We start from the raw sequence: 17846 nt of genomic DNA, 5'->3' as shown, positions 1-17846 counted from the left end.
AAAAGATTGCCAAGTTTGTGTGCTTATTCATAATTCACTTACCAGCCATCTGATGTAATAAGGAATCTCATAACCTTGAGAGGCATTCCTGCTCAAGGGGAAATACTGGCGTGCAGCCCACTGCCATGCAGGAGAGCTCAGCAGGCCTTGGGCTGTCTACTCTTCATGGAGTAAGCTGATAGAGTCATAGTCATATTTGCATACTGACTACAGATGCTGCTTTCTTCCAAATTTGCCTTGAGTTGGACATGGGCTGGCATCCTGGTTAGCTGGGTGTATTGCCCAAATGTTGTTATCTGTCTCCCCACCCCCAGTCCAGCTGGAACCAGATTCATCAGTCAGGACCAGAGACATCCATGACTGACCACCACTTAGGGTTATTACTTGAGCAGGAATTGCTATGAAATATAAAAGACAGGTTGGGGATGGAAGCACATTGCCACATCCAGCTGTAAAAAGATGAGGAAAATTTGTGAATTTCTGAACACAGTCAGCACTCTAAAGGCTTTTATTGGATAATAGGAATGTAGGTGCATTCTAGACCTAGATAAGTAAATTGGAGGGAGTAGGTGGCTTTATGTATTTTTTTAGTAGAGCATGTCTTTACATAATTAATGTTAAATGTGATATATGACTGAGCTGGTTTTGGCTGGGGTAGAGTTAACTTTCTTCACAGTGGCTGGTATGAGGCTGTTTTGGATTTGTGCACAGGGTTGCTAATATAGAGGTGATTTCATTATTGCTGGGCAGGGCTCACACAGAGCCAAGGCCTTCTCTGCTTCTCGTGCTGCCACACTGGTGAGAGAGTGGGGGTGCATGAGAGGCTGGGAGGAGGCACAGCCAGGACAGGGGACCCCAACTGCCCAGAGGGATATTCCAGACAGTGTGACACCATGCTCAGTGTATAAAGTGGGGGGAAGAATGAGGAAGGGATGGACATTCAGAGTAACAGCATGAGTTTTCCCAAGTTACGTTTATGTGGGATGGGGCCCTGCTCTCCTGGAGATGGCTGAACTCCTGCCCAACCATGGGAAGTGGTGAATTAACTCCTTGTTTTGCTCTGCATGTCTCTGTGGCTTTTGCTTTCCCTGTCAAACTGTCTTCATCTCAACCCAAAGTTTTCTACTTTTGACCATTCCAATTCTCTCCTGGATCCTGCTGCTAGGGGAGTGAGCAATTGTGTGGGGCTTGGCTGCTGGCTGGGTTTAAACCACCACTATGATGGTGGACTGTGGATGATAAGAAAATTTTTGAGTACAATGGTTGGTCTAAAATGATAGGATCTGAATTTTTACAAAAATAGGAATCTCATGGAGTTTGGGGTTTTTTTTCAATATTATATTGAAATATATAAAAATACCATCATGTAGGTGTATATATATTTTTTCCATTGACTTCTCAGAATAAATGTCTTGCTTCTTTCATAATTAGTTTGATCATAGTCTTGAAAGTGAGATTACACACCTTATTATCTCTAATGACGTACGTTTTTCCGGATTGTTAACCTGCAGTTTTGTTTATTATTTATACTTATCTTTCAGCCTGCCATTAATGTGCATTACAATGGAAAAGCTAAAGCTGGTAGAGCTCTGTGCTAGTCTTTAAAAGCTGCATTGGCATAGCTTGTCTGGTTTGGCCCTTGAATTGCATCACAGCAGTGTTTTTTGCCCTGGCAAACACTGCTGTATTCTGCATGTCAATGTTTCTGCAGTGGGATAGGACTTTTTTCTTTTGTAACAGCAATATTGACAGGCTGGATTTAAGTAATGTTTATAAAATATTTTGTGATCATTAATGGAAAAGGTTCTACAGAATACAAAACTAATGAACTAATACAAAACAGCTTTCCTTAAACATGCAAAAATAGAAAGGTGTTCATCCTGCTGTCTGATGACCTAAAAGGATTTCAGTGTGACAGCATACAATCTATTGAAAACCCAAAGCAAAGGTACAGAATGGATCTTATGATTTATTTTGCCTCTATTTCATACCCACTGTTTTTCTACCTGAAAATAAATTTATTTCAAACCTTTTCTTTTAAAATATACTGTTTTAAAAAGAAACATCTTTTAAAGAAGGGCTAAAGTGATTCTGAAGCAAAAATGTGATTTTTTTCATGTGTTTTGCTTTTAAATACAGAATGTATTTCTAATATTTAAGCCTTTTCAAAGACATAATTTTTAATTAAGGGGAAAAAAAAGCGTTACTTTCAAGTAAAACAGCTTCCTTATTTTAGGGGATTTTTGTTATTTTCTGTAAGAATAAAATCTACATTGCCTATTTGAATGCTATGTATCATAATACATAAAAAAATCAAAAAGCCTTCATTGTGTCTGGATGTAGGTAGAATTATCAACAACATCCTGTCAATCCAACAAGTAATTGCATCCCTTGGTCACGTATCTAATTATTCCTTCACACTTCTATTCTCTGAAATTATAATACTGTCCATTTTCAATTGCCTGTGAATAATGTTGGACTTCAGTTTCAGTCAAGGAGGTCTTTCTGTGGATGTTTGAAATGTTGCAATTAGCAGACTGGGAGAGAGGAGCTTATTGAGCTGTAGAGATCACATCCTCCACTCATTTATGTCCCTCTGCTTCAGGTGGACACAGCACACAGAGCGTGTAATGCTTCATGTTTTTGGATTTGGCATACTTGGAGTGCAAGTACTTCAGCATTTCAGTCCAGATCATGGGTGTGCATTTATCAGTCTTACTCATAACACTCCAGTTTGTGAAGCAGGCTTTTTTACAAACAACTACACATGCCAGCAGGTTTTTAGATATTCAGTACCAGGTCCTTTGGGTGACAGTGTAAGAGACCCCTTGAAAGAGGTACAGTGCTTTGCTTTGCAAAGTCTGTTCTTGCTGGGTCACCCTTACACTTATCACTCTTACCCTTGTTGCCTCTGCTGGGGCAAGCCAGCCAGGCATTGCACTGTCAGGTATTTTCATCACTCTGAGAAAAATCACAATACTATATACATATGGGGGTGTGTGGGTGTGTACATACTCCTCCTCTAAACCCAGCTATACTTAATTTTTAATTTGCCTGTGATGTTGGCACGTGCTGCAGAATGCAAGGTTTGCTTGTTAAAGTTGTTTGAAGCACTTGAAAATATGGGGTAGCCTTGAATTACGTGGACCAACATGACCTAAATGCAATGTCATTTGAATTTGGTTTTGTCTTTCTCTCCCTACCCCTGAATTAGTTTTTTCCTTTTGTATAATTCTTTATATATTATGCTACCACAGCTAACATGACTGGATATTGTAGCAGCAGGCTAAAGTCAGTTGGGTTGGTAGGTTTCCAGGGATCCAGTGGCTAACAAAACCAAATATGCTTTTGTAGCACAATTCATGGTCTTAAACAATCAAACCCATTGTCTTTTGCATAAGGTACTTGATTAGAATACATATATATATGTATATATATATACACATATGTATGTATAAAATTAAGAACCATGGCAGGGAGATCAGAACTGGATGATCTTTAAAGTTGCTTCCAACCCAAACCATTCTTTGATTCTAGAAGCTAATAAAGCTCTTCAAGTACACAAGGCTATTTTTCCATAGCAATAGCTTTGAGTTACTTTGTTGTGAAGTTAAAATTCTGAAATTATTTGGGAAACAGCATGAGGAGTGCAAGTGAGTAAGTACAAATTTGTGGGTTTTTTTGGTGATTCAAGACAATGGGACTTGTATTGGCCAGTATTCACTGTATTGAATGGTATTCACAGTATTCACTGAAAGGTGTTGTGAAAAACAATGGAAGAAGAGCTAGAATAGATGTCATCATCTTATTGTTTGCAATTATAATACAAAAGGAGGAAAGCTTTCCTTTTTCATAAGACTTCATTTTGGAGGATTTCAGATTAATTGCTGTCCGAGACAGATGTGTTCCTTTGACCTTGGATAATCTAAGAAGTAGAGAAAGTAGCTACTCAGTATTGAAGAGAAAGCTTGTTTTGATGAAAAGTGGAAAAGAGAAATCTTGCTTTCATGTCTTATTGGACATACAATGGTTTGATTTACAATGTTTTTTTACCACTCATTTAAGATGAGGTATGTCTGAAACTTATTTTACAAGAACTTTTCTTTGTAATTTTAAGTCTTTACTTTTTTATGTCTAGAATTGTTGAATATTTTGCTTTGCAAACTATGTTAAAGTTCAGACAAGGCAAGGTTTTTATCTTGGCAGCACACAATGCAACATCGGTAGCAACAATGGATAGAAAATATTTCCTCCTCTTTGTGATGCTTTAGGTCTTGCTCTTAACATTATTCACTGTGTTTTTCATAGAAACATTTTTTCCTGTTATTTATGATAACTTTTGAAAAATTTTAGAATACCTAGAGTGTCTCTCGCTTGTTCCCTACAAGCAATATAAAAATATCTCAGTGGAATGCCATTCTCTTTTAATGAAATGGCAAAATAGCCATTTAAATGCTCTTATTTTTTCCCCATTGCTAGCCAGGGATTAGCTGATCCGTCCTGTAAAACTAACACAACTTCAACACAGTTTCATCAAATATTCTGACGTTCCTACTGTTGCAAATTTTGAGTGTAGACATTTTGGGAACAGTTATTTCTATAGTTATTTCTAATCCACATTTGACACAATAAAAACTTCTGCTACTTTTACTGCAGTGATCTGGTCAATCAAACTTGATAGTAAATTACATTTTAAATCAGTGTTTAGATGACGTAGCACAGAGTAGGAAACCCAGATATGCCACAGATAATATCTGTTTTCCTGATCTTAGAAATTGCAGCCCTCAAAATTTTCTGTAGAAGATTGGCTTAGTTTGGAGGTAATAGAAAATAACAATTCCTACATGAGATAAATTTCCACTCTCTTAGTAAAGAGAAATAATAATGGAAGTGCGTATCTTTTGTATCTTACATTAACATATTCAATCACTTGTTGAGTAAATTGTGCCTGTAAAGTTTTCTGCATAAAGATGACAACAGTTTAAAATTCTGGATTCCTTTTAGTCATAAATTACTTGTGCTGAGTGTGTTATGTTTTATGTTTGCTAGCTAGAAACATTTTACTGAATATTGGCAAGTGTGATTGTTTTGTTCTTTGTACAGCTTAAGTGAGCATTAGCGTGGTCATAACAAAATTAATCTTGTCTGATGTCCAAATTCAGGACTTAGACTTTGAAAAGTCTAAGAGTCTAGACAAAGGTGGTGGAAAGGTAAGCATATCACACTGTGAGTTTATCTTGAAACTACTGAGCTATACTAATTTTTCAAACAATGTGCACAGTGCAAGGTTGATTAATCACTTACATTTCACTGCCTTCCTCTTTAGTAGAAGCAGATATGTGATATCTTGGTAGGGCTCTTTCTTATTCTAGAAATAGTAAAAGTCTTCATCTCTCCATATGACCTCTTGGTCTTTCCCCAGGGAAGAAGTATAATTTGCAGCTGGTGCTCTCAATACTGTTTAATTTCTTTTTAGAAGCATTGTGTATTAGTTTGAAGTTGGTTTGTAAGCTAAGTCAGAGAAGTGCTCTTCTTTCATTCTCCAAGAATTTGAATTTCATGCAGGACGCAAATATATTCTAGTTTGTGAAACTTTTTTCTGTGTATCTTGAAATTGTTGAAAGATGTTCATCTTTCTTTCAAAGTAAGGACCAATCTCCAGGAGCCATCCTCATGTCTCAGGGAGACTGATCTTATCAGTAAGACAGGTTGGTCACAACTGGGCATCCCTGTTTCAGTCATGTCTCAGTGAACATTGTCTCTATATGCAGATCTACTGAAAGAAAATAAATTATACTTCACTTTCTTACCAGTTCTTTAATTCCACATATTTTTGATTTTTGGCTGAAGCTAAAATCAAGTGTGTTTATATCTTTTATAAATTCCCCTGCTTTACTAAAGTTAAAGCTTTAATATTGTAGAACATCCACCGTCATTTATACTTTGAGCACAGTTTCTTATTTCCAGATCTTTTTCTATGCATTTTTCCCTGCCTTTTCTTGGTGAAGAATGATTGAAGAGGATTGTAAGAATCGTTTTTCCTGTCACATTCATCTTTCTGCTTGGGTGAAAATAGGAGATACATAGCAACAAATATGAGTCTGCAAAGAATTTTTTTCTCGCTTTAGCGTTGCATCAAGTTGTAGTCCATATAACAGAAAAATGCTTTGTTTGCAGTATGTGTGCATGAATTATTGCAAGATGAAAGGGGTTTCTAAATTTGGTAGCCTGATGGAAGCAAGGCTGTTTGGACTGTGTGCCACAGTGCTCAGCCAGTAGCAAGGTCGACCCTGTATTCCCAGTAAGTGCATGGACACACAGAAGGCATTCAGGTAGAGACACGTCAGAGCAGAGGAACACAGCGGTCAGTGCCCACACAAACAAAAGTGGCTTCCTTGTGTCCCCATTTGTATGCATGTATTCATGTGTGGGGTGTGAAAACTGCTAGGAGATGGATTTGGGTACTTGGTCAGCTGAGGAGTGCAGGCTCCGGATGGCGGCACCTGATGCTGCACCCCTGTCCAGCTGCTGGTACAGACTCCTTTGCACAAACCAAGGTACACACACCCTGTGGGACTCTGATTCCTCCTACAGCTGAGCTCAGACACACGGTCCATCCAGTATCTGGCTCTGGATGCTTGCCCTTCCTCCTGCACAGTAAAACACACACACACCAAAAGGGGTCTCAGTCAACCCATGGATCCTAAAGTATCATGGGCAGTTGCCTTGGATCCCTTTCCCTTTCAGTAGCCAACTTCTTCCCTTGTCTTACAGTTCTACAAACACACCCCAGCTTTCTCACTGCTTCACCTCCTCCCCAGCTGGCCCAGCTTGGTGCTTGCTGGCAGTCACCCAGTGTTTGTAGGTACCTCCTGCACTCCAGCTGCTGGTACCACAGACCACTAGACACACACACAGAACCCCTTACCCAAGAAAATAGGTAAAATTTAATAGAAGACATGACAGAAGATGTTCAGCAGGCACAGGGCTCAGACAGGGAAATAAAATGACCAGCCTGTCTACATGTGACTGGTCCCCTTTATCCACTTACTCCTGTTTTCTTTTACGTCTTCCTCCCTACTTCTAAACCACTGCTATCCTTCCTTTTATTCCTCACTTTAAAATCTCCTAAGTCTTGTTGCAATGCCTAGGTGCTTGTTCCCTGAATCCTGCAGGTTTCCCCACCCCAGGCTGCAAGGTGCTCCCCAGCTGACCCCCAGTGCTGGGTATCACCAGAGCCAGGGGCTGAGGCTTCCCTGGAAGGGTCTCCAACAGGGTATCTCCACCTGCCCTTGTGCCTCCCTGCTCATGGATGTGTGTGTCTGCACCTTTGATTGGCTGATGATTCCTGTGATGAACCCAGGATGAAACAGAAATAAATTTAATCCTGGAAAGTAACTTTTCAGTGGAGCAGACGTGCTGGAGCATGTAGTGATGGCAAGTAAAATGTCTGGTTAGTGGCCTTGTGCATATTGGAGCATTTGATGTCCGGGAGAAGACTTGTACACAAATTTAGCTGTGATGGCTAATGGCCACTAACTTCCTTACATATTGCTGAGATAAGAACCAGAATACTTTCCCTACTTCTGCTGCCAAATACTTTAGCTTTGATGTGGAAATTACAGGTTTCATTATGTCAGGAAAGCTATGGAGAATGTAATAAAGATGCTTCATATAACTGGTAAAATATGCTCTACTACTGGAAAGAGATGATGAAATACTTGACATTTTAAAGGAATATTACGTGACATTAAACATTTTCAGAGTACTTCTGTGTTGCAGTTGTGCATTTTAGTGTGGTAAAAATATTTTTAGATTATTTCCTGTACCATAGGTCATTTCATCACTGCTTACTTACAGCGAGAGAGCACTGTGACCTCTTTGTGCTTGTTTTAAAGAGGATTATGTGTCAGCATTTTTCTCTAGCTTTATTTTGGCTTTCCTCAGTTCTTTAGTAAAGCTTCTCTCATCTCTGCTGTTATACATTAATAGGTAATCTTGATTTATTATATTTTTTAAATGCTGATGCAATACATAGAAATTACTTTCAGAATAACTTTCAAGATTTCGTTATTGTATCAGAAATTAGATTGATTGAAGGTGGTTGAAAGTGGTATTTTCCTCTCTCCTTACATTCAAGTTGAAAAAATTTTTGTGAAAAACTCAAATTCTCTCAAACTGATGCAAAGCAGTCTTTCCTACCAAGAAAGCATGAGAAGTATTTGGAATAGTTTGCTGAATATTGGCTAGGCTTAGACTGGGACTGATGATGATCAGTCAGGCTGCATTAGCTTCTTCTCAGGGTTTACACTGTTAATCCCTATGAACAACAGTTACATCAATTTTTTTTCCTTGAGCCTGTGAGGAGGAGCAGAAAAACACTGGTTTTGTCTCAGCCATTCAAAAAGTCTTCTTTTTCTTTTTCTTGGTTTTGTTTTTTGTTTTTTTTTCCTACAGCAAAATTAATTGGGTATGAGGGAGCTGTTCTGCTGTGCTTTCAGTTGTAGAGTACAGAGAACTGTGGCTCCCTTCCCATACGTACACTGAAGAGCCTTCCAAGATTTTAAGAGAAATAGCAAATCCTTCTGCTGCTATAAAAATGCTTGTAAAGCAACTGAGTCATGCCTAAAAATCTTGTTCTGTGGAATCCATATTGGTTTATAAATGAATGTACACTTTATATGTGTGAATATTCTTTATTACTCATTTTTACTATTGGTGCAGTCATTTTCTTCACTTTCTCAGGGCTGCTTCCTCCTGTAGGTGTGAGTACATCCACAGATGAGTAACTGCAGCTTCAGTTACACAAGCACAAGATCAGTGACACCAGTGGGATTGCACCAGTGCTACTGACAGTAGTTTAGCCTTCCCCAAAAGAATTCATTGATTGTGATTTTTTTTAGTAGACAATGGGGCGAGAGAGCAATGAAAGGAGTATTAACTCTCAAAGCTAAACAGGGGTACTGGTAGACAAATTTAGGCGCAAAAAGATGAGTCAGAGTATGTTCCCATTGAGAAAATGGTGAGATTAGATTATGTTGGTTGTATATTTATTTGAGGAAATTTGGTACACCTATTATGCCTATGACATGTATTTCATTATATAATGGCTGTATAAACATGTCCTGGATACCAAAGAATGACGTTAATTAGTGCTGTTCTTTCCTTGCCTAAAATTTTGCCAGTTAGTATGCTGTTGAATTTTTTCCCTAAAACCGTGAAACATTTATTACTCATGTTTAAATGAATAAAACTTAACCCACATATAATAATTTCTGCCTTTTAAACACTCTTACAGTTACCAACCTTTAAAATCAAATTATGCAAATTAAACATTATTAAAATTACCTTTTAAGTCCCAATTTACAAGTACTTCATAATCTTTGTTGATGAAATAAGGTCAGTCAAGCAACAGCTATTTTCCATTTTTATGTATCTTGTGCATGGAATGATGAGTTGCACCAGAAAAATAATTTCTAGAAATGTCTGAACTGTTCAGATTTTTAGAAAGGTTTGATGGATTTTCTTCTAAATCTGAAATAGAGCAGAGACAGAAGAACCTAACAAACTGAGTGTTTATAACTCATATATTATCATGTCAGCAATGGCAGAAGCACAGAAGAAAACAAGAGGCAAAGTGATTGTGAATTTCTGAAGCAGTATAGTAAATGACCTGAATTGTACAAGAAAGAATGTGATTTTGTGGGAAGAAATTGCTGCATCCAGTTCTCTGCAATGCACTGTTTCAAATTTTTGCACTGGTAAACGTTCTAATTTTAAGATACAAAAAATGAAGAATTTTTGTAGAATCAGAACTGTTTGGAAGGGACCTTAAAGATCACCTAGTTCCAAGCACCCTGACATTTTTGTAAGAAATACATTTTTTAGGATGCTAATCCTGGGAGTCTAAATTTTCTCCGTATAATCAGTGGGCAAGCAGATTCTTAAACAATTCCATCCAAAGACTGAGACACATGGCATAAATCACCCCCCTTGATTCCTTTCTCCAGTACCTGTAAAAAAAGCCCAAAATCTAGATCATTTCTTCTCTTGGATATCTACCCTTTAGATAGGTAATTTGATGGTATATGAATTTCTTTTAGCATAAGAGAGGAGGTTGTAAGTCCCAAAGCTGAACTGTGCATTCTTCTTTTCTTGGTACTCATTTTGTACAAGCTGGAAGTGCTAGCCTAAATAGAATTTACACATAGATGTAATTTTATTTCCATTTACTATGAACCCCACTTGAAATCATAATCTCTGTTTCATCTGCTCCTGCATTAGGCTTATAAAACCAGGAAGTTTGTGTTGAGTCTGCATTAGCTATATCAAGCTTACACTTAAAATAATGCTTCCATCAGAAGCATCACAATATGGACAAAACAATGAGGAGGTGAAAGAAAAATTGATGGCTCATTGTAAACATCATAAAATAGTAAGAATACCTTGCAGAAGGACATCAAAATTTTTATTTTTTTTTATACTGTAGAAAGTGTCAGCTCTGTGGTGAAAAAACAGCTAAAAAGTAAATCTAAATTGTTGCTGAATAGCAAAAAAGATTATGAGGAGTGAGAGCAGTGAGTAAGGGAAACCAGAAAAGAATCCCTTATTTTGACAAGGTCTTCAAACTATGGTCAAGCAGGTGAAGCATTAGTGAAAAGAATCTAGGAAGAGTGTATGAGTGGCTTAATAGGGGTCATGGGAGAAGATTATGTTTAAAGTTTAGTTGGAAAATAAGAGAAGGTAGAAAACTGATAAATGAATAATGCTTCAGATGAAGTGGGATTAGATAAGTAAGTTTAAATTGATATGTGTGTGTGTGTGTGCATCTGTGTGTGAGAGGAAAACAGAACATTCTGGGAGGTAATAAGGAGGAAAAAAAACCTGAAAGGAATGAAAATCAGAAGGCAGTGGAGGCTGACTTGGAGACATTAGAAGCTGTGATTACAGCTGGGGGATTGTGATTCACAGTAGACAAGAAAACATGACTGTTCTGAACAAGGTCTGAGAAATGGGGTAGAGTAAAATAAAATTGCAGTTTGGGAATCAACCAGAGAAGAGTGACAATGGTTAATTGCTAGATGGGTGTTTTTTCTGAGGGAATGAAAACAAGAAAAGCCAGAATAACAGTAAGGGAGGCACAAAGAGGAAAGGGTGAGTACCATGACAATCATCAGAGAAGATAAAATGAATAAAAATTAGGTCCTGAAGGATATAAGAGACATCTAAAAAGGAAAGAATGAGTGAATATAGCAGGAGTGAATAATTTGTCCCTTTGAGCAGGGTACAAATTAATCATGACTGCAGATGTTTGCAGTTGTTGACCAAGAGCTTTTTTGGATTTGGCTTCTTGGAGCTCTTCTAATTATGTGTTGAGGGTAACCTCTTCCCTAAAGGATGTACAGGGACTGGTGGTCAAGTGCTCCCTGGGTATCTCTGGAAAGATTTACAAAGTTTTATTGCTGATAAAGTATTAACTTCTTTGAAAACCCTATGAATTTTTACTCTTCGTTCTTCACACCACAACATATTACATATTACAATCATATTAAAAGGAAGTTTTAGGTTATGGTAAATTTTGATTCAAAAGTTTAACATATTCTCCTTGTTTCCTAAAGGAAGCATGGGTGAAAAGAAGGTAATAGGCTTAGTTATGCACTGTAATTAAAAATAAATGTGGGATATCTCACATAAATAGTCTGTAAAATGCACTCACTGAGGTATCCAATACTAGCATGAAAAGCTTTCTGACAGCCTTTTTATGACAGTTTGAAAATGCAAAGTCATCACATTTGAAATCAGAGAAATCAGGAGAGTGTTTTCTGTATGTTTATATGCAGTAAGGAAGGCAATTTCTAATGATTTTGGAAAGCAATATGAAAAGAACATGAGCAGCTTTCCTTTGATAATTAATAAAGAACCCAAATCTGGAGTTGTCAAAAGGCTAAATAAAGATCACTCTACAGCTTTGGTGACAAAACAGAAATGGTGAAAGGCTATTTAATACTTGTTAGATACCCAAATGGACTTGCTGTTTCTGAAATGTAGGGTAACATAGTCTAGTGTAAGATGTCCCTTCCCCTGGCAGTGGGTTTGAAAATAGGTATCTTTAAGGTCCCTTCCAACCCAAACTATTCTGTGATCCTCTGAGTCTATGGCCATCTTAATTACACAGCCAACTGGAAACTTCTAAAGAATAAATATATCCTGAAGTTACTTTACAACAAGAATTTGGCAATCTTGTACTCTGCTGAGGTTTGGGTGATGAGACAACTGGTGAAAACATACAGCCAAAGGAATAAATTTTGCATGTTGAATGATAATCAGTATCAGGGTAGCTATCTTCCTATGCATATGATAACAGAAGAAACAGTCTTCTTTCTTGCAGTTGTCTGAAAAACAATACACAATTACATATGCTTCAAATGAGTTTTGCTTGTAATAAACATCTACAGATGTAGTTTTTAGGCAAAACAGTCTCTTCTTGAACATAAGACTTAGCATAAAAAAGAGCTCAAATGGCCATTTTTATTAGACAAGATAGGTCCAGGTGTTTTGAAGTATTGCAGTTGTATAAATTGAATGTTTTGAATCTGTTGCCGTTATCATAATGCAATTCTACCATTAAAATTCACATGATGAAAAATATATTTCTTACTAAGTGGATGCAGTTGCAGTAGGGTAGAAGTATAGCAAGAAACAATTAATGCAATGTTTACTTTTTGAGTGTAAACAAGTCCATCAAATCAAATAATTGCAGAAGTAAAATATCTTTAAAAAGTGTTAATAAAGTGGCAGAGCATGTGGCAGAAAATGAAAACCCAACAGAATGTTTATCTCAAAGATTTCAGGAATCTGTAGAGCTGATTTTAAGTCAGGGACTACTTCAGCTGTTTATGTCACCCTTAAACTGCCATAAGGTAGAGAAACTTCTGGGAAAGTAAGAGTCTTCTCATAAAGCAACAAACAAACTGAGTTTGTCGGGTCCTTACTTTGGTATTCTGTCTGCTGGGCTTTATTTCAGATTTTTCACAAAATTGTGTATAAAAACCTCTCTTTACCTGTTTGTTATTTCTCACTCTCCTGAAAGTAAGTTTCACTGATGATGAATGGATGAGCAGTGCTTTCTTTTTTGAAAAATAAGTGAACTTGAATAGGGATGAGATCTCTGCCAGAAAAATTCTCTTGAATCGTGGAGTCTAGACAGTTACCTTACTTTAGATCTCTCTCTCTCTAAGACATTGTAAAATGTTTTGGAGCGTTCTCTAGAATAACAGGTGCAGCCCTAAATTACCTAATGTTACCTTGTCTTTGCAGGGGTATCATTTAACCATCAGGTTAATTAAATCTTGGTAATTTACTCTAGAAGGGCTGTGCATTTGTCACCCTCTGAATCATGAACATATGTGAGGTCGGGAGGCAGAGAACCTTCCTGCCTTGCAGGTGTGTCTTGGCCATGCAGCAGAGGCTCTCAAAATTATCTAAAGATTTCATGTGCATCTGCTGCCATGTGGCACTTTTTCATTTTGTCCTGGTCAATAGCATCATTTTTCTTCTGCCAGAAATACAAGTCCCTGGATGAGACACGTGTTGATTCCAGCCCCTGTGTCCTGAAGAAGGGATGCAGTTGATTGTGTCCTCCCATGGACCTCATCTTGTGTACCCCTTGCCCGCTCCAGCTGCAGTTCTGCGGCCCCTTACTGTCACAGCTGCTGTTGAGGATCTTTCTCACAAGAGTGCACATTGGTGTCCCAAATCAGAGACAGAAGCCAAGAGCGGTGTTTCTTGGCTTTTGGAGAAGAAGAAAGATTGAGTTGTTCCTTGTGGATATCCTGACTGGTTGGGCTTGTGGGAGTAGGTGCTGGATATCATGCCGGGCATGTGCTGCCAGTTACAGGTGCAGACAAGCCCAAAAAAGCAATTGAAAAAGCTGCTAAACCAGAGATCCAGCCTTTCAGTGGTGCATAATTAGGAAAGACATATGGCATCCCTTAAGCAGAAATTTCTTACCAGTCTGTAGCCAGGAGACATGCAGGGAAAACAGATTTAAGGCAAGTGCTCACCTAACTTCACGCATCGTTTTTAGACTGTTTGTACACAGTGAAAGTAAACCTCCGGGCACAATTCATCTCACCTACCTGAGATTTCTAGCGGAAGATGAAATTAATTAAGACCTTCACGTGCCTGTTCTTACTCACTTGAGTATAAAGTTAGATCACTACTTCACATTTCAGCAGTGTAAATGTAAATTTTACTTCAGATTAAAGATATCTGTCAGGACAAGGTTGCAGTCCTGGAAGCTGAGAAAGAATTTTTCCCGAAGAACTAGAAAACACTGATGATTTCTTTGATTGTGGAGAATACTGAATGAAAATGTTTCTAATTTTTAACAATTATCTAAAGACATGGCGGCTGTGGTAAATTTTGCTTTCTGTTCTTCTGCATTCCGATATAAAAGCAGGATTAGAAAAGTCATGCAAAGAGATGCAAGGGTAGGTTGCCACTACTTGCAAGAAATGGAAGTTGCAGGTTCAGACAGCTTGTTTAGGTGCTTTGACAGGCCAGAGACTGTCAAGTTAAAATGTACAAAAACAGAGGGTATGTCCATATGCTGCTAAATGAGAGCACCAACAAGCCAGTTCCAGTGCTGGAGCCATGATTCTCTTCCTGCTTAACTGTTGGCTCACTCCTTGGCTATTTGCTTCCAGCAGGCTCCAGACAGAAACAGCCCTAAGCACTGAGACTTGGCTGAAAACTGACTATAATTTAGCAGTGTAGGTGCAGCCAGAGAGTCTAAGTATGAAGTAAAATGGTGCTAGCAATGAGTGGTACTGCATAAAGAATCATTCCACCTGCTTCAGGTGGATACAGTGTCTTATTAGATTCTTTATGAAATAACTGCATTGGTTTGCCGAGCAACCAGCAAAACAAACAGGGCAGTGAACGGCAAATGCAGACATGTATGTTTAAATAACAAAAGGAGCTGGATCAAGATCAGCTTTTTAATTCATATCACCCCTGCTGCTATGGAGCCTGATAATGGATCTCTGCTGCAATTAATTTCGATTTGCATTGAAGGCATTTTCAGAATCGCCACTGTGGATGATAATAGAAACCCCTCAGATGGTCATAAGCAAGATACCGTTTGTGTGCAAATACAAATTGAGTATTCAGCTTGTGTTTTCTCCTTTCATCTTTCCACAGAGGTTGCTCACTACTCATATCCCTCTTTTTCCCATTTTGCTGCACTAATGAGTTTTTAATGCAAAGGAAAAGCGATTATAAGCAGTGAAGCAAAGACAGCTTTATAGAGCAAGACTGAGGAATTGAAGACATAGATCAGAGCTATCCACCAACCTAAGATGAAAGAGAAGTTCATGAAAACAGAGACATATAGATAGCTTTGATTTCATTATCATTAGACAAGAAAGGACAAAAAATGGAATAGCTATAAAGATCTTCATACCTAGTAAGTTGCCTATATTAATAAAGGAGTCTATGCAGAAAGCATTAAAGTGATAACATAGGACAGGAAGACATCCTGTAGTAATATTTTTTCGTTCATCTCTGGTGTTAGTGTAATGTGATGTGATTACTCAATCATAATGAACTAAAAACCCCCATATATTATGCACATATTAAATACTGTATTCATTGATGCTGTGTTTTCTTGCAATTGTTAAGCATGAGTTGTTTGGACTTTTCTCCCTCTTTACTTTTCAACACAGATTCTGGGGATTGTATTTCTATTACTGATTTCATGGTTTATCAGATCTTTAATTGTAAACAAATTAAATAGTTGGTGGCTTTTAGAGGAAGCTTTTGTTTGGCAGATACATGTACCTTGTTAAAATATTCACAAGAGAAGTACCTAATTACATTTGAAAGGTGCTTGACTAGATAAAGAATGATTTATGTACAGTGTTTTATGATTGCAGTTAGGAATCTAATACAGAAAATTAGCAGTTGGGAGTGGGGAGGAGTGATAAATGTGCTTGTTTTGAGAAATAACAAATTTGTTCCTCTAGGATGAAGTCAATCCCAGCGCTTTCCTTCAGTTTAGGTCTTGAAAAATATTTTTTTTCATTAAGTAAAACACTAAAGCAAAGCTGTTTTCCAGGGCATCACAAAAACTAAAATAGCATAATTAACATATTTTTCTTCTTCTTCTTTTTCTTTTTTTTATTAAATTAATCAGTGCTTTCTGGCCAAGTAAAAAAATTGCTGACTAGTTGTATAAAAGTGATGCTTTGAAATTCTTCTGAGATTTTAATGATAGATATATTTTCATTGCTATGTAGTTTACTTGCAGTGTAGTAAATATTTGTAACTTTATCAGATGCTCTACTCTGCCCATTCATAAGAAATGAGAAAAGGAATAAAGGTATGTTAAGTGAGTTGCCTGGAGGGACAAAAAAAAAATCCGTGTCAGACTGGAACAAGGTTTTGGAATCCTGTTTAAATCAGTGTCATCTCTTCAGCTGATAGATTTCTTGTCCAGCACAATCCATTTTGGTGCTCTACATTTTGTAGCTTAATTTATTTTGACACTGGGACTCAGCATAGGAATTACATTAACATTCTGTGCCTTTTTGCCATTCAGCTGTCTCTTGCAAAGGTCCTCTGTCATATTCTTGCCCTAGGTTAATACAGTAAACAAGATGTATTTGAGTGTATGTATCAGTGGGTGATCTTCACATAAGTACTGTGAATTTCCTCCCTGGTTTTTTATTGCAGTGTAAATTGGAGCTTGTAAGACAATGCATACATAATTTTTCTTCCATGTTGAGAATGTGAGGAGCAGGTCTTCTGTTTTGACTTGAAACTATTATCTTGGAAATTATTTAAACATTGGCACAAAGTCCACAGACACACTCTGTCAAATACCTGTCTTGTTATGTTGGTGATTTATATAGACACTACATACTGAACTTTTGCTGGTTTTGGTTTATAGGCTTGACTAAGCACCCCCAAGACAAAGGAGAGTTAATTAGTCTGTACTTTAGAACTCCTCACTTATATGCTGAAAATTGTGCTTTGGTAAACTGATGATACTGGAATAGATGTACAGTATGCCCATGAAGTTCCCTTCATAAATGTGGATTTAAGGAATTTTCTGATTTTATTTTCTTTAGGTCAATGGAACAGAAATTGAATATGAATTTGAAGAAATTACTTTGGAAAGGGTAAGTATAATTTATTCTCTTCTATAGGAAAATATATTCTGTATTAAAAATAATGCAATTAATTATGAAATTAAAAGTGGTTAATAATAAAATTGTTTATATTTTGAATAAAGGGATTGACTGTTTATTCTAAATATAAAAATGTGACCGATAGAACAGATAAGTCTTCCATGCTATTAAGAAGTTTCAGGTTTAGCTGCTTGCATTCAAAATGCTTTTCTTCCCCATAACTCTGTCAGTGCTCAATTGAGTGTTTGGTTATTGTGAAGAGCCCATATGACTTGAAAACTCCCTTCTTAGCTTTTCAACTGGAATTGCAGAATGTTTTTAAAAATCTTTGGTTTCCTGGCACATGTGCATGATAGAGGACATGTAGTTTATACTATAAAAGAAAAATTTCAGTATGTTTTTTAATATTTAAGTGGCTGCATAAAAAGCAGTATGATATAGTAGACTATATCTATGCATAAAAGATATGCTTACTCAAAGGCTGAATTACCTGAGCTGCAATCAGGGCTTGCAATGAAGGCTTTGTTGGTAATGTAACACCAAAACCAAAGTGGAATGTGCTGTGCCATGTCTTCCTGGATTTGGTGTTTTTTTTCCTTGCATTTTGGTTATGTAGCTGTTGTCTTACAGTGCTGACATTGTTTTACACAG

General features: G+C 37.3%; 1 protein-coding gene across 20 annotated transcripts in view; it reads left to right on the top strand.

Moving 5' to 3' along the window:
* Positions 1–17846, top strand: part of DLG2 (discs large MAGUK scaffold protein 2) — a 986158-nt gene that overhangs the window by 603460 nt on the left and 364852 nt on the right. For all 20 annotated transcript variants that reach the window (XM_033516385.1, XM_033516379.1, XM_033516378.1 and 17 more), the window contains one exon: positions 17136–17186. In XM_033516385.1, coding sequence (XP_033372276.1) covers positions 17136–17186 — 51 coding nt within the window. The remainder of the gene's footprint in view (positions 1–17135; positions 17187–17846) is intronic.

This window comes from Parus major, chromosome 1, assembly GCF_001522545.3.
Source record: "Parus major isolate Abel chromosome 1, Parus_major1.1, whole genome shotgun sequence".
NCBI lineage: Eukaryota > Metazoa > Chordata > Aves > Passeriformes > Paridae > Parus > Parus major.
Note: the sequence above shows the minus strand (reverse complement) of the source record. Positions and strands in the feature narration are given on the sequence as shown.